Source organism: Triturus cristatus, chromosome 4_2 (genome assembly GCF_964204655.1).
Source record: "Triturus cristatus chromosome 4_2, aTriCri1.1, whole genome shotgun sequence".
NCBI lineage: Eukaryota > Metazoa > Chordata > Amphibia > Caudata > Salamandridae > Triturus > Triturus cristatus.
In genome coordinates this window covers 934,987,042-935,011,489 of record NC_140586.1, presented here as the reverse complement: position 1 = coordinate 935,011,489, position 24,448 = coordinate 934,987,042, and the positions used below count along the sequence as shown (strand labels likewise).

Below are 24,448 nucleotides of genomic sequence, written 5' to 3'. Positions count from 1 at the left end.
AAAAGCAGGCGTGGCAGCCAACTGGGAACAGAGAAAATGACTAAGTCTGAAGCTGATTTTTCTAATTCATAGATTTTATTATGCTTCACACAGCCTCGAAGTAAAGAGATCAGAAACATTAAACAAGTGTGAGTTATGAGAATTGAATGGCTTCTTAAATGTAAATCAAACCCAAATGTAGGTCCAGTACAAGCACTAATTGCAAAAATAATTTCACTTCCAGGAGCTATTTCATTACTTACAAGGATATGCAAATCAGAGGAGATCAATGTCCATGCAATGATCATTAAAATAAGTTAACCGTTGTTGTAAATTCAATCTAATGAAACATCCTAGAGAAGCTGACCATGAGCTGAAACTTATCCATGCTCAGAGCATCAGAAGTATTGTCAGAACGACTTAAAATTGAGGCAACAAAACGTTAGTCACCTGCTCAAGAAGAGCGTGTAAACAAAAATCATTGGAAATGGATTTCCCTGGATTTCAACAAAGTAAAGGCCCTAGCACCGGTGTCAGAAGGCAAAGATAATCTCTGCTAGAATTTCTAAAATTTAAAACCACCCAAGCCTAAAACTTTCTTTCTTGCAACATCCGCCTGTCTTTCTCTGCACCTGTTCATCTGAACTCAACCTAATCTGCTCACTGTTAGGAAGCCTTTAAAACCCACTTTGTTCAGGTTTTCTCGAATTATTGTCATAATGGTAAAACCCAAATGTACTATTCTAATCCTGTCACTCAAAATATTTTAAGTGCTCTAATATTATTGAGAGTGACAATTAAAACTATAAAATAAAACTGCAGTGCCATATTTAATATAAAGAAGTTTATGCCACCATCTCTGCATATAAAACTAATTTAAAACTTTGTCAAACGTTTGAAATACAGAACACTTCTGTGCTATAAATGAATCATAAATGTTGATTTTCTCACAAAAGCAACGGGACAAGATTTCACAGTAGCCGCAGTGCTCAATACCATTCACATGGCAAAGAAAGGCTAAAAGGAACTGTTTATTGTGCTACTGATAATTCTTAATGTTATCTTGTCTTGCCATTACTTATTGCAAGCACTGAATGCCAGACTAACATCTTATTGCTGCTTTATAAAACTCCTACATAAATGTGGGAAATGCTTGACTCACAAAATGAGTAACTGTTGATAAGAGCCCACCTGGACATAACACAGAGACTGTATGAGACTGTAACCTGTGAGAGGTGCCGTTCAAAGTGCAATAGGAGTGTTCAATAAAGATTTGTAGGATGACTTAGCTAAGCTGCCTATTGATGTGACAACATATGCGCTCCAGACAGAAGTGTTAAGAACAGTACATACAGTCTATGTGAGAGGTTAATTGTGAACATTATTTAAACCTCTCCTGACACTGGATTCAGTTTCTGATTTAACATGGTGGATATGCATGATAAAAACCAATCTGAAGACATTAATCTCATAACAAAACCTTGTAAGTGTATTGAATATGAGAACAACTTTAGTCATCAATCCAGTCTCACTCAACATGAGAGTGTCAATACTGGGGGAAATTATTATCAGTGCTCTGAATGCCCAGCAAATTTCACCCCAAAAGTTTGTCTCCCTTTCTGTAAGGGCATCCACACTGTGAAAACTCCTTATCAATGCCCTGCATGCCCAAAAAGCTTCAGTAATAGAGCCAATTTGACTGATCATGAGAGAATGCACACAGGTGAAAAGCCTTATCAGTGCTCTGAATGTGAACAAAGCTTCCAAAAGAAAACCTTTCTCACTGTACACGAGAGGATCCACACTGGAGAAAAATCCTATCAGTGCTCTGAATGCCGGAAAAGCTTCAGTCGCAAAGTCAGTCTCAGTCGACGTGAAAGAACACACAAGGGACAAACGCCGCATCAGTGCTCTGAGTGTAACAAAAGCTTCAATCTGAAAGCCAAACTTACTTCCCATGTGCAAACCCACACCGGAGAAAAACGTTATCAGTGCTCTGAATGCCAGAAAAACTTCAGTCACAAAGCCAGTCTTACTTCCCATGTGCGAACACACACCGGAGAAAAACCTTATCAGTGCTCTGAATGCCAAAAAAACTTCAGTCACAAAGTCAGTCTCATTCGACATGAAAGAAAGCACACTGGACAAAAACCTTATCAGTGCTCTGAATGCTGGAAAAGCTTCAGTCTGAAATCTAACCTTACTTGCCATTTGCGAACCCACACCAGAGAAAAACCTTATCAGTGCTCTGAATGCCAGAAAAACTTCAGTCGCAAAGCCAGTCTTACTTCCCATGTGCGAACCCACACCGGAGAAAAACCTTATCACTGCTCTGAATGCCAAAAAAACTTCAGTCAAAAAGTCAGTCTCATTCGACATGAAAGAACACACAATGGACAAACACCGTATCAGTGCTCTGAGTGCAAGAAAAGCTTCCATCTCAAAGCGGATCTTACTTCCCATGTGCGAACCCACACTGGAGAAAAACCTTATCAGTGCTCCGAATGCCAGAAAAGTTTCAATCTCAAAGCCAATCTTATTTGCCATGTGCGAACCCACACCGGAGAAAAACCTTATCAGTGCTCTGAATGCCAGAAAAACTTCAGTCACAAAGCCAGTCTTACTTCCCATGTGCGAAACCACACTGGACAAAAACCTTATCAGTGCTCTGAATGCTGGAAAAGTTTCAGTCAAAAAGCCAATCTTACTTCCCATGTGCGAACCCACACCGGAGAAAAACCTTATCAGTGCTCTGAATGCCAGAAACGTTTCAGTTATAAATTCATTCTCACTCAACATGAGAGAACCCACACTGGAGAAAAACCTTATCAGTGCTCTGAATGCCAGAAACGCTTCAGTAACAAAGCCAGTCTTACTTCCCATGTGCGAACCCACACCGGAGAAAAACCTTACAAGTGCTCTGAGTGCCAGAAATGCTTCAGTCACAAAGCCAGTCTTACTTCCCATGTGCGAAACCACACTGGGCAAAAACCTTATCAATGCTCAGAATGCCAGAAAAACTTTAGCCAAAGAGCTCATCTCACTCATCATGAGCAAATCCACACTGGACGAAAACCTTATCAATGTTCAGAATGCAAGAAATCCTTTAGCCAGAGAGATAATCTCACTCGCCATGAGCGAATCCACACTGGACAAAAGCCATATCAGTGCTCAGAATGCCAGAAAAGCTTCAATCTCAAAGCCAATCTTACTTCCCATGTACAAACCCACACCGGAGAAAAACCTTATCAGTGCTCTGAATGTAAACAAAGATTCAGAAAGAAAGCTCTTCTCACTGTCCACAAGAGGATTCACACTGGAGAAAAACCCTATCAGTGCTCTGAATGCCAGAAAAGCTTCAGTCACAAAGTCGGTCTCATTCGACATGAAAGAACACACAATGGACAAATGCCACACCAGTGCTCTGAGTGCAACAAAAGTTTCAATCTCAAAGCCAGTCTTACTTCCCATGTGCGAACCCACACTGGAGAAAAACCTTATCAGTGCTCTGAATGCCAGAAAAGCTTCAATCTCAAAGCCAATCTTACTTGCCATGTGCGAACTCACACCGGAGAAAAACCATATCAGTGCTCTGAATGCCAGAAAAACTTCAGTCACAAAGCCAGTCTTACTACCCATGTGCGAACCCACACTGGACAACCTTATCAATGCTCAGAATGCCAGAGAAACTTTAGCCAGAAAGCTAATCTCATTCGCCATGAGGGAATTCACACTGGACAAAAGCCTTATCAGTGCTCGGAGTGCCAGAAACATTTCAGTCAAAAAGTCAATCTCACTCAACATGAGAGAACACACACTGGAGAAAAACCTTATGAGTGCTCTGAATGCCAGAAACGCTTCAGTCACAAAGCCAGTCTTACTTCCCATGTGCGAACCCACACCGGAGAAAAACCTTATCAGTGCTCTGAGTGCCAGAAACGCTTCTGTCACAAAGCCAGTCTTACTTCCCATGTGCGAACCCACACTGGACAAAAACCTTATCAATGCTCAGAATGCCAGAAAAACTTTAGCCAGAGAGCTCATCTCACTCACCATGAGCGAATCCACACTGAACAAAAAACCTTATCAGACTCAGTGCTCTGAGTACCAGAAAAGCTTCAGTTGCAAATCCGCACTCATTCTACATGAGAGAACACATACGGGAGAAAAGCCTGATCAGTGTTCTAAATGCAAGAAAAGGTTCAGTCAGAAAAATAATTTACTAGACATGAGGGAAGAGAACACATATAAATATGTTTCAGTCCTTTGGATTCCAGAAAAGCTTTAAAAACAAACTGGACTTTACTTCATGAGAAAACATGTATAATTGTAGTTGCAACAGGATTGATTAAGAATCTTGCAGGATACCTTAGAGAGACTGCCTACATAGTGGCCAACATAAAATATTCTGAGAAATTCCAGAGTCTGAAGAACTAATAAAGTGAAACTAGAATCACAGCTTGGATAACAAAGTTTTATTTAAAAAAACATATTTTTATTGTATTTTTCATGAAGAAAACAAGAGGGGTACCAGCAGGTACTCCTATTAAACACAAGAACATGGTGGTAGGACAAAAGTACATTAAAGCTCCTACATTATCTAACATTAAGAGAGAGAGGCATGTCATCAACACAATCCCGATCATTTTTGTCATATTGAATTATAGATTTTACAGTGTAATTACGAAAGAGGTGCAGCAACTTCGTCATCCTCCTCAGCAAGTCCATAAAATGCAGTCCATCTTCCCCATATTGTACGAAATGAACTCCGGCACCCCCTGCTTTTATATTTTACTTATTCTTCTGCCATGAAAAAATCCATGTCCTTCTTCCATTCAGCTATGTTGGGCACCTTAGGAGCTCCCCAGTGCCTGTCCAGCTCCTGTTTGGCCACCACCAAACCCAGATTACTCAGCAGCAGTTTCGCCCGTGGTACATCCATGTCATTGGGTATCCCTAGGGGGACGTACTTAGAGTCTTCAGGCAACTACACCCTCAGTATGGCGTTGAGTTCCGACATCACTCGACTCCAGTATAGTTGTAGGGTCAAACAGGTCCATAGGCTTGGATAACGAGACAAAACACAGAGAAGGCGATGGGAGCAATGTATGCAAACAGTCTACCAACAGGCAGGTACTCTGAACCGCAGTCCAGCCCATTGTTTTTTGGATCCTTGCCATCAGCATTTCTCCCAACAGCTTCTGCGTGGTAAACACATTATGAGACCCACAACGTTTACAGATAATAAAAAAAGAAATCAAAATTATTGCATATGTTAATGGCATGATGTGATGTAGCACTACTGAAGCTAAGTCAGTGATATTTATGAGGGGACTTGGGATGTTACTGACTCTGTCACATATTGAAGTTTCAGATGCAAGACAGATATTACTGTTTTTCTTAGAGCTAATATCTACATGTGATTAAGTATGCCCACTAGTACTTATCTTTGTGACACTGGTTTAAAGTGTGGCTGAATCTGACACCTTCCTTTCACAGGCAAATCCGTCATGTGACTTATTCGCACCTAGCTCTGAAGGCCTTAAATAGGTGATCTTGACATGTGATCAATTATATCTCAGATCTATCAGCCTGTCCGTCGTGACACTGGCATGTGATGGACTCTTGCCCAAGGCTTCACATCTTGTTGAGGTGATCTGACAAGTGGTTCCACTTCTGCCAAGTTGCCCTATGTCATGCGTTACACCTTCAGCCACTTTCTTTTATCCAACAGCACTGTCTTTTCTGAGTCTTATAGTTTTGCTTTTATTCCATTGTAAATGGTCCCCCAAAATCTTAGCGTGTAGCCTTGTTTCTTAATGAGCTAAAATCTGCCTGCGGATTTAGCACTTGACATGAGGCCATTCAGATATGTAGGAGCAGAGTGCTCTCCCTGCCCTGGCAGCCTTTCAGAGGCAGGGCAAAGAAAGTCAGCCACCCATTAAATAAACTTGCATTAGACAGAGCAGAATCCAAATAAGATAAGTTTATGCAGGCAAAAGTTTAAATCCAGTCTTCTGCGGGTGTCAAAATTGTTCACAAAGGGACCCTGTCCCTTCGTGGATATGTGATGAGGTATTCTCAGACGTTTCCTGAGTGGTTGGGAAGACTTTTTGGAATAGGCTTGTTCTCACTTTATTATGCTTTGTAAAATGAGGTATATTCTTCTGTTTGGACACAGAGATTTCCAGAACAGCGCTTTCATGAAAACTTTTTTTTTCACTGTAGGTTTTTCAGCTAACCCTGGCAGATTTATACCACAGATCTCTTGTTGTGCTTTGGTATATAGTTCAGGCTCGCGGAGGTGACATAATGTAATAGAAAAACTTGTGACAACCAGAAAAGAGCTTGTTAATAACTGATATGGGCTAAATGTACCGTTAGCAAACAGTCAGCACAATGTTTCAGCCATTCAAAATTGAATTAAAACAATTAAAACTTTATAATATGTTAGGATCAGCGTTTTGACCTATCTGGCTCAGTGAGGTATATTATGGAGACACCAATCAATCAATCATGGGTTAATAGAGCACACTACTCACCCATGAGGGTCTTAAGGCGCAGAGGGGGGAGTGGGTGTGGGCAGGTACGTGGTCATCCGAAGAGCCAGGTTTGAGGTCATTTTTTAGTAGGTGCCATGTCGTGCTTCGTCTGATGTTGAGGGGAAGTTCGTTCCAGGTCTTGGCCGAGATGTAGGCTAGGTCAGCGGAACAGAGGTTCCTCTTGGGGTCATGGAAGGAGATTATTTCCTTGAGGTATTGGGGTCCAGTGTTATGGATGGCTTGGGTAGGAGTGTGTGAGCAGTTTGAAGGTTATTCTATTTTCGACGAGGAGCCAGTGGAGGTCGCGGATGTGCTGGGTGATGTGGTCATGTCGTGGGATGCTGAGGACGAGTCTGGCTGCTGCGTTCTGGACGGTCTGGAGTTTGCGCAGGAGTGTTTTGTTGATTCCGGCGTAGTGTGCGTTTCCGTAGTCCAGTCTGCTGGTGATGAGTGCATGGGTGACAGTCGTCCTGGAGTCAGGGGGATCCATTTGAAGGACTTGCGGAGTAAACAGAGGGTGTTGAAGCATGTGAAGGCCTGCGTTGATCTGGCGGTTCATGGTGACAGAGGAGTAGAGTATGCTGACGAGGTTGCGGGCATGGTCCATGGGGGTGTGTGGGTTTCCAAGGGCGGGGGGCCACCAAGTGTTGCCCCATGTAGAGGTGGTGGACCCGAGGATGAGAACTTCAGTTTTCTCCGAGTTGAGCTTCAGGCAGCTGCTGCTCATCCAGGATGTGACATCCTTCTTTCCTTCTTGGAACACCATGCATATAATATCAGCAAACAAGTGTCAAAGGGCTCAGAGACGTACCCTCTGCTGCAGTCCGACTGGTGTGTCAGCATTCGGGTCAAAAGAGCTGCTCTCACTTTTGTTTTGCAAGCGCCAGCATTTCATGGTTCTCAAGGCAGCATTCAAAACCAGAGTATCTGTTTTATATAAAAGTTGAATGGCTTATCCAATCACGTGGCAATTGCTGGTATGCAATATCTCCACAATGGTAACAATAAATTGCCATTGCCCCTGACTGGAATCCCCCTGCTACCACTGTTGGCCACCAAACAGCCTGGGGTGATTGGGTGCAGTTACTTTCACTCAAGGTGGTTCACTGTGGGTGCCCCACAGATATCATTGCACATTTCTGATGTCAGTAGAAATGCATGGGGAATCTTGAGTGGGCTTACAGGATTGTCAAAATCTGTTTAGAATAATCACAGGGCTGTCCAGAAAATGTACAAGGGCAAGATGACCCAGCTTCTCAAAAGTCACGCAAAGGCCCTTTGTTAAAGTTCAGGTTTTATTATATAACCATCATTGAAAAGATGCAGCCGTCAGTGTTTCAAAAGCAGTTTTATCCAAGAGGGGAGCAGTATGCAATCACAGCTCTTTAAAACCCAACAGAACAGTCGTGGCTCCCCCCCTACACGCAAGTACATGGTTTGGGGAACAAAGCACTCTGCTAAGTTGGGGAGGCGGGTAGTTCAAAGTCCGCTAGGCAGGGTATCAGGGAGGGGGGCGAGGGATGGAATTCAATTCAGGGGATTAAAGTTATGGTTTGTTTTGAAGCATGTCACACAAAAGGTTTGCATTCCTTATCAGACTGAGACGTGGCAGAGTCGCTGGCCATGTTTACATAATGTGCTGTGCCGGAAAACCCAGTCCACTACTAACCCGGGATGACAGTAACGACATCACATGGCCCGAGTATTAGGGAGCACGAACTGCACAACACGACACATGTGGTCCCCCTGACACTGATTACCTGGAATGTCCATGGGCTGGGGGACAAAATAAAACGTGGTTTAGTCTTGTATAGTTTAAAACGATGTGCCCCCGATGTGGCCTTGCTGCAAGAGACACATCTAACTGGTACCACCAGTAAAGCTATGGATCGATGGGGATTTAAAATGGTTACGCACTCGGAGTTCACCTCCGGCTCGAGAGGGGTGGGTATCCTTGTAAAAACTCGATCCCCTTTGATAATCCATTGCACAAAAACGGACAAAAACGGCTGCTTTGCGGCCATATCTGGCCAATGGGAGGGGAGGTCAATTAACATTGTGTCTGTCTATATCCCTCCGGCCCCTCACACAGTGAGGGGCCGGAGGGATATAGGGTGAATTTCTGCTGGATTTGCCAGAGGACGAACTAGTGATTGGGGGGGTCTTTAATGACACCAGCACAGTTCAGGAACAAATTAAAATGGTATGTTCCCAATAGGACCTTACGGTCTGGAACAGCCAGGAACATGGTTATCTCCCCTTTTAAAAAAATAACTTGGGGCGGCAGGAGTCTTTTTAGATCTGCAGTTTTGCTTTGGAATACACTTCCCACCTCTCTAAAATCCGCTTCCTCTTTCATGCACTTTAGGAAAGACCTGAAAACATGGCTGTTTACACAAACCATCTAATCCGCTTAACCGGATGCCAACCTGTGCTTTCTGTCACACTGTTCCTTTATCAGGCATAGCGCCAAGACGCCTCAGGGTATATGCTGCGCTTTATAAATTTAATTCAATTCAATTCAATTCAATTCAATTGACACGGGCAAGGACCGCTACCCACCTAGACCACGCACACATGGGGTCTCCCCAGTAGGAGGGTTTATTGAGGCACTGGGACTCACTGACGCGTGGAGGCATCGACACCCTGATGAACGTCAATTCATTTTCCTTTCCGAGTTCACAATAGTCTCTCTCGGATAGATTATTTTTTTGCCTCACAGGAATGTCTTAGGAATATAGCGACAGTGGAAATTAGACCGAGGGGCATTTCGGATCACTCCCCAGTGCTACTAACGTACACAACTAGTCACAAAATATGACAGCCCATTTACCGAATATACCCGGGGTATCTGCAAGTCCCACACATCAAGAAGGCTATTACAACAACGACCCTGATGTACTTCCAGGATAATGTGTCATCAGTTGACTACCCTACCACTCTCTGGGAGGCCTACAAGACTGTGGTCAGAGGACAAGCGATAGCAACTATCACTGGTCACAAGCGTGATAAACAGCGAGAACTCACTGACATAGAACTTAGACTACACGAGGCAGAAAGGCAATGCACACTCGACCCCTCTCGAGCCGCGACTCAACACCTAACCCTCCGACAACAAGAATATAGGGAGCATCTCAAAGACACGGTTAAAACGCGCATGGCAGCGACACAGCACAAGGTTTACGAAACTGGCGATAAGGCTGGTAAACTCTTGGCATGGTTGGATAGGCGGGAGGAGGGTAAGAAGTGCATAGCTCGACTCCATACGGCCAATGGACAGGTGGTAACGGACCCGGAAGAAATAGTGCAGATGTTGGCAGGGCACTTCCAACAGGTTTATACATCATCGTCCACTATGTCCATGGAAGAAGCGAAGTCGTATATTAAAGATATCAGTATGCCTAGGCTCACGCCTGGGGAGGCCCCCAACCTTTAAGCGGATCTCACGGTTGCAGAACTGCAGTCGACGATCGGCTCTCTACAATCGGGGAAGGCCATGGGACCCAATGGTATACCAATAGAATTATACAAAAGAACGGCGGGCACAATTACACCACAATTACTTTATATGTTTCAGGATAGCTTGAAGGCTGGCGAATTTCCATTAGACCAAAGACTAACCACTATAGTGGCGATCCCAAGCCAGGGAAACCTCCCGCGGAGTGTACCTCGTATCGCCCCATATCCTTAATCAATGGGGAGGCCAAAATTCTGGCTAAACTTCTGCCAATGAGACTTGCGCCTCTCCTAGGGACACAGATACATCCAGACCAATCGGGCTTCATGCCTGGCAGAAGTACAGCATTGAACTTGAGGCGCCTGCACGGGGTAATGGCTCGTATACAATATATACAAGAGCCAGCAGTCATACTCTCTCTAGACGCCTGTATGGTGTTTGATATGGTGGAGTGGACCTTCCTCTTCGCGGTGCTTGATCACATGGGCTTTGGTCCCTAATTTTGTGCATGGGTTCGCTTGCTGTATACTAACCCAATGGCACATGTGACAGCTAATGGACACATCTCTCGAGATTTACCACTCTCCCGTGGCACACGGTAGGGCTGTCCACTGTCACCACCCTTGTTTGCTCTGGTCCTTGAGCCACTAGCGGCATGGATTAGATGGGAGCCACTTCGGAGACTGAGATGGATTGCGGATTGGGAGGATCGTATTTCACTATATGCTGATGACGTATTACTGTACATGGCCTCCCCCAGCCGCTCAATTGTAGCGTTACTTAACATCTGTAGGCTTTTTGGTCGGGCATCTGGGTATACCATAAATTGGTCTAAATCGGTTTTATTCATTTTAAATGGGCCGCCCCCTCGGCTCCCCAAGGACTGCCCATTGTCTGTCGCAAATGACACATTTAAATACTTAGGAATCAATATAACTAGTAGTCCAGAGGCCTTTTATAAGCTGAACCTGATGCCTCATCTGGAGCGCTTCAGACGGGATGTGACACATTGGGGCACGTTGCCATTGATGCTCTTGGGCAAGGCGGCACTTTTCAAAATGATGGCGCTTCCTCAATTTCTTTATGTATTGGAAAATATGCCCTCCCTGGTACCCCCAAGTTACTTCAAGGCGATAGAGGTGCAAGTCTCCAGCTTGCTGTGGGGGAATAAACCGGCACGGATTGCACAGAGCAAACTGGTTAAGGGTTGGTATGATGGGGGAATTGCGCTTCCAAATATCCAGCTATACTATTGGGCAGCTCAATTGAAGATAGTTAATCAATGGATACATGCCCCACAATCAGACCCATCCTTTAAAGCTGATAGACACAAACTTGGGGCAGAGGGTGTGATATCAGCTTTATATAACGAGAGGCGACCCCCCCCCTTCCTTGGTCCTGCAAAACATACTGTCGCTCTCTGGTATAAGGCACATACTAAATTAGGCTGGCGGGGGGTTATAACCCAACTCACTCCCTTATGGGACACTAAGCGGCTGGGGCGACTCAGGAACAGCAGGGGCTTCGCTCACTGGGATGCAATCGGCATCTCCACTGTGGGTGATTTGTGGAGTAAAGGAGAAATAATCTCATTCAAGGGTCTTCAGGATCAAATACGAACTGGCAGAGTCAGAGCGGTTTCGATACCTGCAGATCAAGCATGCCCTACAAGCCGCCTTGCCAGCGGGAATTAAAGTTCCAGAATCTACCCCGTTAGAAGATAGATTACTGACAGACCATATGCACAAGCGTGCTACTTCCCTCACATATCGAAAACTAGTTAGTAATTTGGCAGACCCCACTGAGGCACTTAGGGAAAAGTGGTCCAAAGATGTGGGAGATCTGGATGATGCGGATTGGCAAGATGCAACGGCATCCCCGCGGGAAGTGGGCATAGCTTCGAGGCTCAAGCTGGTACAGCTAAAAATCCTACATTGTGTCTATTACACCAGAGTCCTCCTCTGCAAAATTGGGAAAACTTCTCACCCTTACTGTTTGAGAGGGTGTGGAAATGAGGGAACCTTTTTTCATACCCTATGGCAATGCCCAAGAATTGCAGAATACTGGACAAGGGTTATGAGGACGGTATTGCTGGTTGAGGGGATATCGCTGCTGCCAGAACCCAAGAGTTGCTTGTTGAACATCTGGGAGTCAAATGATCTTACGCTCATGGCTCAGGTGTGGGTTACACTGGGAAAAATTATTGCAAAGCGGAACATTGCACAGAGATGGGGGTCGGAGGAAATACCGACGATAACAACTTGGTGTAGTGATATGGATGGGGTTATGATAACTGAAAAAAGAGTATACAGTAACCGTGGATGCCCGAGTAAATGGACTAAAGTATGGGGAGGATGGAATAAATTTAGGGGATATATTTGTGAGCCTCCTAAGGCACGATCAGGGGAAACATCTGAGAAAGAAATTGTGTAGACATGTGATAATAATGTTAGAATGGTAATTGAATTTGGAGTTCGGTTAAATGTACAATCGGAATGCGAAAGTCATAAGTTTATTGGAATGTATTTGTATCAAACTATGAGGATGTGAACCATATAAATTGTTTCCTTTGCAAACAATCAATAAAAATAATTTTTTTTAAACTAAAAAAAACAACTTGAACTACACTCTCATGATCATAGAGAACAAGAAATAACCAAACAAACTTTATTGGAGTTCTACAGCTAGTAAAATGTATTTTATTATTTCATCCTACGTCAGTCCAGAGATACTTGTCAGTCCTTGAATAATACAAGGAGTTCATTACTTATGTCAGCAGAGGTATCTTACAAAATATTTCTATCCCCTCCTGAAGCAAAAAGTAGCTAACAAGAGCGCCATGTGATTGTGCTTGCAACCTCATAATTCCTACATATATGCTAGAAACTTGCATATATTCATACCCTGATTCCGCATTTCAAAATAATGAATACATTTAATTATATGAAATGAAATTTCCAAGATTTGTAAAGCGCATAAAGGCCCATGGACGTCTGGGCGCCGTAGTATTGCAAAGCCGCATAGTGAACTGATAAGTACTTCAAATAATACTGTGCCTATCTTAGTGTAAACAGACAAGTTTTTAAGGCTTTTCTTAAAGCGAGATGCATCTTCAGGGATGTAAGATGGCGTGGAAGAGTAATCCAGGACCTTGCCACTGCAACTGAAAAAAGCTCTGCTTCCCCATTTCTTCTTCCGGACTCTAGGAACTGTTACCCAATTTTGGTGGGCGGAGTGGAGATTATTTTTAGTGTGGACATATCATTTAAACATGGCTTTAATATTAACTGCACATGTCGCACGATGTGCTTTATGTAAAATGCATAATACCTTAAACCGGACACGTTTCCCTACCAGAAGCCAGTGCTGTTCTTGGAGTCCTTTCGACACTGAATGCCGTTTTGGAACGTCCAGCGTAAGCCTTGCCATTGCATTCTGAACACATTTTAAACTTTGCAAGGGCTGATTTGTTGGTCTCAAGGTAGATCGCATTACAATGATCTATCCTGGAGGAGACCAGAGCAAGAGCAACATGCTTATGAGCTGGGAGGGCCGTAATCTGGAACATTTTCTTCAACATTCTGATCATCCAGAAACAGGTTGAAACTGTATGATTAACCTGATGGCCTAGAGACAGAAGGGCACCTAGATTTTTAATAGTGTCAACTGGAGTCGGAAGTGTACATAGCGTGTCCGGCCACCAAAGAGCAGTACCTCGGTCTTCTCTCCATTCAGCTACAAATAGTTCTTGGCCATTCGCGATGCTGCATCTTTCATGCAAAGGTTAAAATTGGCTGCAGTACCTTTAGTATCTTTCAAGGTGGACACTGTGATCTGGGTGTCATTGGCAAATGACACTACCTTTAGCCCAAAAAAACAAACAAACTTAGCCAAAGGGGACACGTAAAGATTGAATAACGCGGGCCTCAAAGATGAGCCCCGAAGGACCCCACCTGGCAGCAAGAATGGCTGTGAGTGGAACTGGTTAATTGCCACCCTTTGAGATCTATCAGTAAGGGAAGAGGACAACAGACTCAGAGCTGTGTTTTTAATTCCCAATTCCTGCAGGCACTTAATTAGCAGAGTAGGAGAGATGGTGTCAAAAGCCTCAGACAGATCCAACAGGATCAGTACCGTGGCCTGCCCTGCATCAGAAAGGCCCCTGATGCTGTCAGTAGCAACTATCAGAGCTGTTTCAGTTCTATGGTTCCTACGGAAGCCGTGTTGCGACACATCCAACAGACCCTGCTCCTCCGCATATCCCATCATGGTCCAGGATTTTAGTTGGGACCGGAAGCAGAGAGATAGGCTGATAATTCTTCAAGTCATTCGGCTTCTTGAGTAAAGGCTGTATTACGACCTGTTTCCACAGCCGCTGATCGTGCCCTGTCTAATGGCCATGTTCATGATGGCTGTTAAAGGGCAAGAGACTGTACTGGCCGCCAGATGCAAATATTTTTCGAGGCAGGGCTCCTGAAGGGACCCCGTCTTGCTGTTAAGGAAAAGTTATTCAGTTTGATCTTGCATCAGAGGCACAAAAGCCTCCAGCATCCGCTCAAGCTGCTACTTATTCTCTTTAAATGCTAGCAAAAGTCCTCTGCTGTTCCCTACCCTATTGAGGCTAAGGAAAATATCCTCTACTGTAATTATAAAAACAACTTTTAGTGTCACAAACTCACAAAGTATTTGCAACCCTTATTTACTTGTTCAAAATCCACAATTCAACACCTCCTCAACCCTGTGTCCAAGTGAGTGCTGTGGCCAGGAGTATTATTTTTTGGGGTTGTGACCCACAGTATTGTGTTGCAGGGATTCTGTTCAGAAACAGAACTATGCCTGGGACCACAGAACATCAGAATGTAGGGACCGAGTCACCATACCACATCAGTACTCATGGGCCCAAATCCAACTAGCTAATAGTGCCTCACTTGCCCTCCTAATCTTTAAGGAGACAAGTGAATTGGCACTCCAGAACACAACACTCTAGACGCTCTCAAGGATCGCGGTATCAGGTCATCACCTTTCATTCTCTCACTCATACATGTCCACCATAAATTAAAAAGGGACACAAAAAAAGCTTACAATATTTATGGAAATTGTTGTGCTCTGTTAGGTAACAACTGTGCTGCAATTGGAAAACATTTGCAGGTCAACAATGTGATCAGCATAATTAACAGACCATACACAATAGAAAGCCCTGCCTGATTGACAGTTCTGCCTAAGTTTACCCCCACTATGGAAACGCAGTGATATATTATAGATCTCTGAGATAAGTGGCGGACCCCATACCTGGCATGCATAGGTAGCTATTCGACATCTCAGTTGGTGCAGGTATCTCGTCTCGGGACCTTTGCTCTGCGAGAATGTCTTCTCTCTATGTTTTCAAAATGATATGCCCCGATTCATATGATAAAAATTGTGTGTTCAAAAGCAGCAGCTGGATTCCTCGATTATTTCTAGGTGTTAGTTTCTGACCACAGAAAATAACAGGAAGCAGTGTTGTTTGACCTTGTATAAAATGCTCCGACTGAATCCCAGGCAGAACAACCATATACCAATAAATGTGCACAAAAACAAGCGCGATATTTTGTAACGTGTGCAAAGCAAAAGCGGCCTATAACTTGCACAGTTAGACTATAATATGGAAAAACGACAATGGGCTCTAGAGGGAACACGCAAGAACTAAAAGCATGAGAAGACTCAGGCCACAAGGGTGGGGGTTGATGTATTCCTCTCCAATTTTTGAAAATTGCTGCAGTAGTAGTAGTAGAGTGAGTGTGTGTGGGGTGGGGGGTGTTGTAGTAATCTACACACATGACAGCAAAGTGTCTTTGTCTTTTTTTGGGTGTCATCTTCGACCAGTCGTGACTTTATAGACACAGCTTCAAGACAACAGCACTTTAAATTGTTGGACTTGGATGCCCTGGCTTCCCTCCTCTGGTGCATGTCAGGGCTTCCCTGTTTAACCAGTCCCTGGTAGATTAGATTGCAGGTTCCTAGTAGGTAGCACAGGCGTTCCTAGCATCTTTTTCTGTGTTTGCTGGATGTCATTGGCGGGGCTTAAAAGACGAAAAGTAGACACCTGCCCACTGACAGCGCAATACTGACGCTGCCGTGCCCACCCCACCACAGAGCTCACCGTGGAGCTCCTCCGAGGTGCAAAGGGGAAGCCCCAGTTAAGCAACCCAGCAGAACAACCGATAGAAGTATCAATAAATCCACATAGCAGGTTGAAGAAGAGTCCCCAAAAGAGCTCACTGATAAGGGAGGTAGGGGGCCAATCGATTTCAACATCAATTAAAGACTTTATGGACAAACATTTCAGCTATAATAAATGAGCACAGGTGGATTTGTCACTATCCAGAGGGAGAGATACGTTCAGTAGTTCTTTAGGAAGTGAATGCTTCTGAGACTTGGATTTAAGTCTCCCAAGCATAAACAATTTAGACTGTACTTAAGCTGATCAATCCTGGCTAGAGCCTGGATTGTCTTCCTCCCCTCAGCTGTTCTTCTTATTGGAAAATGGATCTCCAGAAAGCTATAGGCAAGCAAATAAGAGGGATGAAGCAGGGGACAAGGTGCATGGCCTCGAGAAGAGGGTGGTGATACCCAGGGTCAGAACCAGGGGCCGTCATATGAAGAAGTGAGTGGGTCTGCACAACACTACCCTAAACCTAGAAGTTACACCTTCACCCACTGTCCAAATGTAGCGAGTCCAATAGAGGAAAATAAGAAACCTATCACTGTTATGGCAGACAAGCGTGTTGGCACATCCATGCATAAGAAGGAAAAGTATACACCTCCAGATACCCTATATTGATAGAAAAACAGGGCATCCCACGATGTATAGGCAATACATTCCTCGCACAAAAAGGGTAAAAAAAAAAGGGCTAAGCAGGAGCCCACAGGCGGGGAAGGTGAAAGGAAGCATATACCATAAAATTCCTCAGAAACTTTCCACAAAGGTCCACTTAAGGGGGTCCCATAATGAAGCACACGGAAAATAGGGAAACAAAGGCAGTCATAGGGGATGATTCCTTGTCGTCAAGAAATAAGGGGTGTGGGTATGTAGGTCCACCTAGGAAAGAACGCAAAAGGGAAGGTCAGGTAAGCAAGGAGGGCTAAGTCAAAATAGAACAATAAAGTAGAAAGCAAATTAGGAGAAGAAGGGGACCCTGATAGTACACAGCTAGAGGGAGGAGGGTTGAAATGAATTTAGGGGTGTACCTAGAACCTCTACAAAGAAAGAAAAATGGTAAAAAAGCAAGGGATATAGTTCCCTTGATTCGCTCATAGCTGGTATTCTCACTAGCAACATGTCTCAGCCTGAAAGCTATATCATCAAACGATCTGCAGCTTGTGGGGTTCACGTAGGACACACAGTGTAAAGAGGTAACAAAAGTATTACTGCACTCAGTAATAGTAAAGAAACCACTGGAGAAAGTGGAAGCTTAGATGCTAAAAGAGGGGATTAGATTTGTAGTAGAAAGTGAGATCCCAGAAGCAGGAACCTATACTAGCCCCTTCCTCAGGCATCATGCCGGCCTGGGTTCAGGGCAAGTCATATTTGACACAGGGGAGCATGATTAAGAGGTAAGTACAGAGTAGTACGAGGGGAGGTTTAAAGGTAACAATCCCTTACCAAAGTTCAAAACAATATATAGGGGGTAGCAGGTTAGGCAACAACACCCTGGAGCAGGCCTCACCTGATGCAAACAAGGCCTGCTGTGTGAGCGATATAGACTAGGATGAAGAGGGGTTGCACAGTCTAGGGATCCTATCTTGGAATATCTCGGGATTTGCCCAGAAATAATTGAGGGAAGAAGTACTTAAAGAGAGGCTGGAAAATGATGAGAGCCTATGTTTACAGGAGATCTGGCTGTGCGAGGAACCTCCAGCTGTAGATGAGTCCCTGCAGGTGAATAGAATGGCCAAGAAACGGGGCCGAGGACGCCCATCAGGGGAGTTGTTAACCATCATATCCATAGAAGAAAGATAACAATGATAATAAGTAAGCTGTAATGGATAGTACCCTGTACAGAACATCTCTGGGGAATAGGTAAGAGTATGGAAGGGAGATGAGAAGATTTAACAAACATGAGGAATGCATCTGTGCTAACTACCAGAAAGACATGATCCTGTTGATGGGGGACTTCAGCTATATATTGAACCCGAAAAACACTGATCCCTGGTTTGAAGAAATAGGGAGAGCTTATAAAATTAACTCTGTCAGTTTTCCTACGGGTGTGATTACAACACGTGATGAAGCCCTTGTGAATTACCTACGGTCACTACGGATTTAAGTTTAAACAGGCGCATGGATCAAGATTGACCAGCCAGACAGACATTTAAGTATGGAATGCAGTTATGCCAGATTGATTATATCCTCATGTATGCTTGGTGCTTTGACAATGTTAGAAGCTTTGAGATAAATCAATCGGAAGGAAGTGATCATTGCCTCCTGCATTTGGGAATGTGGGAAGGGGTGGGAACAGATAGAGAATTGGTCCTCCCAGAAAAGGTAGAATATCCCAAACAGCTAACCACCAGGATGTCAGAGTGCTATCTAGCAGAATTGGCAAATTTCCAACAGTGCTAAGATTTGGCACCAATATCAGCCAATAGCGCGGGTTGGTACAATAAAATTATTCCCCAGGTGGTACGATGTTTAAAGGTGGAGCTAAAGGCAAAAAAGGCACATCAAGATGCATGCAAGGGCAGGGAAAGCTTGGTTTGCTACAAATCTCAGCTATTTAAAAAGGCTTATAAAGGAAGCAAGGAGGAACCTCAGGGTAAAATACAATCATGAGAGATGTACAAATCTCCAGAACCTACACAGAAAGTATAAAAAAATTGATCAATGGTAAAAAAGGGGCCTACAAGGAGGGTTATTGGAAAAATATGATAGAAGCCATCAAAACAAAAAATGTAAAATAGTTTTGGCAGCTAGTACAACACTGTTGAGGAAAGGAGAAGGGCTCCCTAAGATGTGTAGTGGGAGAAGAAGAATGGGTCAATTATATAGAGGAACTGTATGGAGCAGACCAGGAGGAAGAGTATAGGATAGCTTGGTCAGATAGAGAGGAGATTAAAGAATTGTTCCCTGTACAAAAAATTAAAGATACCATAGGGTCTTTGAAACTAACTATAGTGGATGGCCATGCAATCTACCCATCATTATAATTAAAACCAAAATCGTCTGGTGGGCGAAATTCTTCCATTATGCATTTCAGGAATTTCTGTCCAGCAGCAAGTTCCTTGAAACACGGAGAGGCTCCATTATCAGACCGATACTTTAGAAAGATGACACAAAAAATCCTAAAAATATTGACCTCTTTGATGTGGGCAAAAAATTGTTTGCTAAGATCAGTTTAGGCAGCCTCAAGGAGTGGACAGAAATACATAAGATTGGCCCACCAGAACAAGGGGGGTTTCAGGAAGGCTATTCAACGATGGACCACTTTTTTAGCCTGTGGTCATGCTCAAAGAAGGCAGTAGAAGAAAGGGAAAATCTATTCTTTTGCGTTCTTGACTTTCGCGCCTTACCTGTCTCCTCATCCTTCAGCTCTTCCACTGCCTACTGTTTTTTCTACCCCTTCATGTGAGATCCTGAACACACCAGTCTTCTTCTGCACCCATCCTCACCTCTCTCCCTCACTCTTCTGCTCTCCCCTACCCTCTCTCTACTCAGTTCCTTCCCTAATTATCTTCAAAAACATTACATTTGTAGCCATCTACCCCTTTCTTCCGTCCTCCACTCTCACTGCTTGCTCTACCTCTGCTCTTTCATTTCCCGTTCCCTCCTGCACACAGCTTAGATCTCTCGTCATCTGCTGCCATTCTTTTCTTCACCACATTTCTCCCTTCCCTCACCCTTCATTCTCCCCTTTCCTGCACTCCCTCCTGATTCTTCCCCTGCCTTTCTACTCACACCTTATCTCTCTATGTACATTGTTAATCAGTGACTTCTCTGCAAAGGCCACACACACAGATGTAGCCCCTCATCCTAGGCCTGGCTTCCTCCTCCGTTTTCTCTAAATGTTTTATTTTCCGTAGAGATGTAGGAAGGAGTGCCCTGGGCATTGTAAGGCCCCTGTACCCAGGAATGGCAAATGCATGATCTAACCTGGCTTAAACAATAGCAGGAGCTGAGCATCAGTTGTCGCCCTGTGCCTACTGCCTTGGTCCTAGTGGTCTCCTTCTCCTGTTGCTCACTGTGAAACTACAAACTGCTGGCAAAGCAGCTCAACATTTCTCTGCTTGCGTTCTAAAAAGGACATATTTCTGCATTGAATCAGCTTGTAATTATTTTTTTTGCCAATTTACTTTTATTAACTATTTCAGTTTAATTCTACAGGGTGGCAAAGTATGGAGTGTGAAATCAAAATAGTGACTTAGTAACAAACAACAGAGCCTCCATGCATACGGATGATTATTTTGAGAAAGTGAAGATGACCCGGAACTCTTAATTTGCAACAACTTCAAAAAGCAGGCGTGGGAGCCAACTGGGAACAGAGAAAACGACTAAGCCTGAAGCTGATTTTTCTAATTCATATATTTTATTATGCTTCACACAGCCTCGAAGTAAAGAGATCAGAAAGATTAAACAATTGTGAGTTATGAGAATTGAATGGCTTCTTAAATGTAAATCAAACCCAAATGTAGGTCCAGCACAAGCACTAATTGCAAAAATAATTTCACTTCCAGGCGATATTTCATTATTTACAAGGATATGCAAATCACAGGAGATCAATGTCTATGCAATGCTCATTAAAATAAGTTAACCTTTGTTGTAAATTCAATCTAATGAAACATCCTAGAGAAGCTGACCATGAGCTGAAACATATCCATGCTCAGAGCGTCAGCAGTATTGTCAGAACGACTTAAAAGTGAGGGAACAAAACGTCAGTCACCTGATTCAAGAAGAGCGTGTAAACAAAAGTCATTGGAAATGGATTTCCCTGGATTTCAACAAAGTAAAGACCCTAGCACCGGACTCAGAAGCCAAAGATAATCTCTGCTATAATTTCAAAAATTTAAAACCACCTAAGCCTAAAACCTTCTTTCTTGCAACACCGCCTGTCTTTCTCTGCACCTGTTTATCTGAACTCAACCTACTCTGCTCACTGTTAGGAAGCCTTTAAAACCCACTTTGTTCAGGTTTTCTTGAATTATTGTCATGATGGTAAAACCCAAATGTACTATTCTAATCCTGTCACTCAAAATATTTTAAGTGCTCTAATATTATTGAGAGTGACAATTAAAACTATAAAATAAAACTACAGTGCCCTATTTAATATAAAGACTTTTATGCCACCATCTCTGCATATAAAACTAATTTAAAGCTTTGGCAAACGTTTGAAATACAGAACACTTCTGTGCTATAAATGAATCATAAATGTTGATTTTCTCACAAAAGCAACGGGACAAGATGTCACAGTAGCCGCAGTGCTCAATACCATTCACATGGCAAAGAAAGGCTAAAAGGAACTGTTTATTGTGCTACTGATAATGCTTAATGTTATCTTGTCTTGCCATTACTTATTGCAAGCACTGAATGCCAGACTAACATCTTATTGCTGCTTTATAAAACTCCTACATAAATGTGGGAAATGCTTGACTCACAAAATTAGTAACTGTTGATAAGAGCCCACCTGGACATAACACAGAGACTGTATGAGACTGTAACCTGTGAGAGGTGCCGTTCAAAGTGCAATAGGAGTGCTCAATAAAGATTTGTAGGATGACTTAGCTAAGCTGCCTATTGTTGTGACAACATATGCGCTCCAGACAGAAGTGTTAAGAACAGTGCGTACAGTCTATGTGAGAGGTTAATTGTGAACATTATTTAAACCTCTCCCGACACTGGATTCAGTTTCTGATTTAACATGGTGGATATGCAAGATAAAAACCAATGTGAAGACATTAATCCCAGAACAAAATCTTGTAAGTGTATTGAATTTGAGAACAACGTTAGTCATCAATCCAGTCTCACTCAACATGAGAGTGTCAATACTGGGGAAAATCATTATCAGTGCTCTGAATGCCAGGCAAATTTCACCCCAAAAGTTTGTCTCCCTTTCTGTAAGGGCATCCACACTGTGAAAACTCCTTATCAATGCCCTGCATGCCCAAAAAGCTTCAGTGATAGAACCAATTTGACTGATCATGAGAGAATGCACACAGGTGAAAAGCCTTATCAGTGCTCTGAATGTGAACAAAGCTTCCAAAAGAAAACCTTTCTCACTGTACACGAGAGGATCCGCAATGGAGAAAACTCCTATCAGTGCTCTCAATGCCGGAAAAGCTTCAGTCACAAAGTCAGTCTCAGTCGACATGAAAGAACACACAATGGACATACGCCGCATCAGTGTTCTGAGTGTAACAAAAGCTTCAATCTGAAAGCCAAACTTACTTCCCATGTGCAAACCCACACCGGAGAAAAACGTTATCAGTGCTCTGAATGCCAGAAAAGCTTCAGTCTGAAATCCAACCTTACTTGCCATTTGCGAACCCACACCAGAGAAAAACCTTATCAGTGCTCTGAATGCCAGAAAAACTTCAGTCACAAAGCCAGTCTTACTTCCCATGTGCGAACCCACACCGGAGAAAAACCGTATCAGTGCTCTGAATGCCAAAAAAACTTCAGTCACAAAGTCAGTCTCATTCGACATGAAAGAACACACAATGGACAAACACCGTATCAGTGCTCTGAGTGCAAGAAAAGCTTCCATCTCAAAGCGGATCTTACTTCCCATGTGCGAACCCACACTGGAGAAAAACCTTATCAGTGCTCCGAATGCCAGAAAAGTTTCAATCTCAAAGCCAATCTTATTTGCCATGTGCGAACCCACACCGGAGAAAAACCTTATCAGTGCTCTGAATGCCAGAAAAACTTCAGTCACAAAGCCAGTCTTACTTCCCATGTGCGAAACCACACTGGACAAAAACCTTATCAGTGCTCTGAATGCTGGAAAAGTTTCAGTCAAAAAGCCAATCTTACTTCCCATGTGCGAACCCACACCGGAGAAAAACCTTATCAGTGCTCTGAATGCCAGAAACGTTTCAGTTATAAATTCATTCTCACTCAACATGAGAGAACCCACACTGGAGAAAAACCTTATCAGTGCTCTGAATGCCAGAAAAGCTTCAATCTCAAAGCCTATCTTACTTCCCATGTGCGAACCCACACCGGAGAAAAACCTTACAAGTGCTCTGAGTGCCAGAAATGCTTCAGTCACAAAGCCAGTCTTACTTCCCATGTGCGAAACCACACTGGGCAAAAACCTTATCAATGCTCAGAATGCCAGAAATACTTTAGCCAAAGAGCTCATCTCACTCATCATGAGCAAATCCACACTGGACGAAAACCTTATCAATGTTCAGAATGCAATAAATCCTTTAGCCAGAGAGATAATCTCACTCGCCATGAGCGAATCCACACTGGACAAAAGCCGTATCAGTGCTCAGAATGCCAGAAAAGCTTCAATCTCAAAGCCAATCTTACTTCCCATGTACAAACCCACACCGGAGAAAAACCTTATCAGTCCTCTGAATGTAAACAAAGATTCAGAAAGAAAGCCCTTCTCACTGTCCACAAGAGGATTCACACTGGAGAAAAACCCTATCAGTGCTCTGAATGCCAGAAAAGCTTCAGTCACAAAGTCGGTCTCATTCGACATGAAAGAACACACAATGGACAAATGGCCCACCAGTGCTCTGAGTGCAACAAAAGTTTCAATCTCAAAGCCAATCTTACTTCCCATGTGCGAACCCACACTGGAGAAAAACCTTATCAGTGCTCTGAATGCCAGAAAAGCTTCAATCTCAAAGCCAATCTTACTTGCCATGTGCGAACCCACACTGGAGAAAAACCTTATCAGTGCTCTGAATGCCAGAAAAACTTCAGTCACAAAGCCAGTCTTACTTCCCATGTGCGAACCCACACTGGACAACCTTATCAATGCTCAGAATGCCAGAGAAACTTTAGCCAGAAAGCTAATCTCACTCGCCATGAGGGAATTCACACTGGACAAAAGCCTTATCAGTGCTCGGAGTGCCAGAAACATTTCAGTCAAAAAGTCAATCTCACTCAACATGAGAGAACACACACTGGAGAAAAACCTTATGAGTGCTCTGAATGCCAGAAAAGCTTTAGTCACAAAGCCAGTCTTACTTCCCATGTGCGAACCCACACCGGAGAAAAACCTTATCACTGCTCTGAGTGCCAGAAACGCTTCAGTCACAAAGCCAGTCTTACTTCCCATGTGCGAACCCACACTGGACAAAAACCTTATCAATGCTCAGAATGCCAGAAAAACTTTAGCCAGAGAGCTCATCTCACTCACCATGAGCGAATCCACACTGAACAAAAAACCTTATCAGTGCTCTGAGTACCAGAAAAGCTTCAGTTGCAAATCCGCACTCATTCTACATGAGAGAACACATACGGGAGAAAAGCCTGATCAGT

The 24,448-nt window shown here is 43.5% G+C and overlaps 1 protein-coding gene and 1 pseudogene across 2 annotated transcripts; both read left to right on the top strand.

Moving 5' to 3' along the window:
* LOC146838955 (uncharacterized) lies at positions 1–24,118 on the top strand (annotated as a pseudogene). The gene is made up of 2 exons (XR_014960737.1): positions 1–128; positions 20,336–24,118. The product of XR_014960737.1 is annotated as an uncharacterized LOC146838955 (transcript).
* LOC146838956 (uncharacterized) lies at positions 118–4,437 on the top strand. The gene is given in 2 exon segments (XM_085603002.1): positions 118–4,050; positions 4,052–4,437. Coding segments are annotated over 2 exon segments (2,862 nt in total). The 5' UTR covers positions 118–1,404; the 3' UTR covers positions 4,268–4,437.
* Positions 24,119–24,448: the final 330 nt, after the last annotated feature.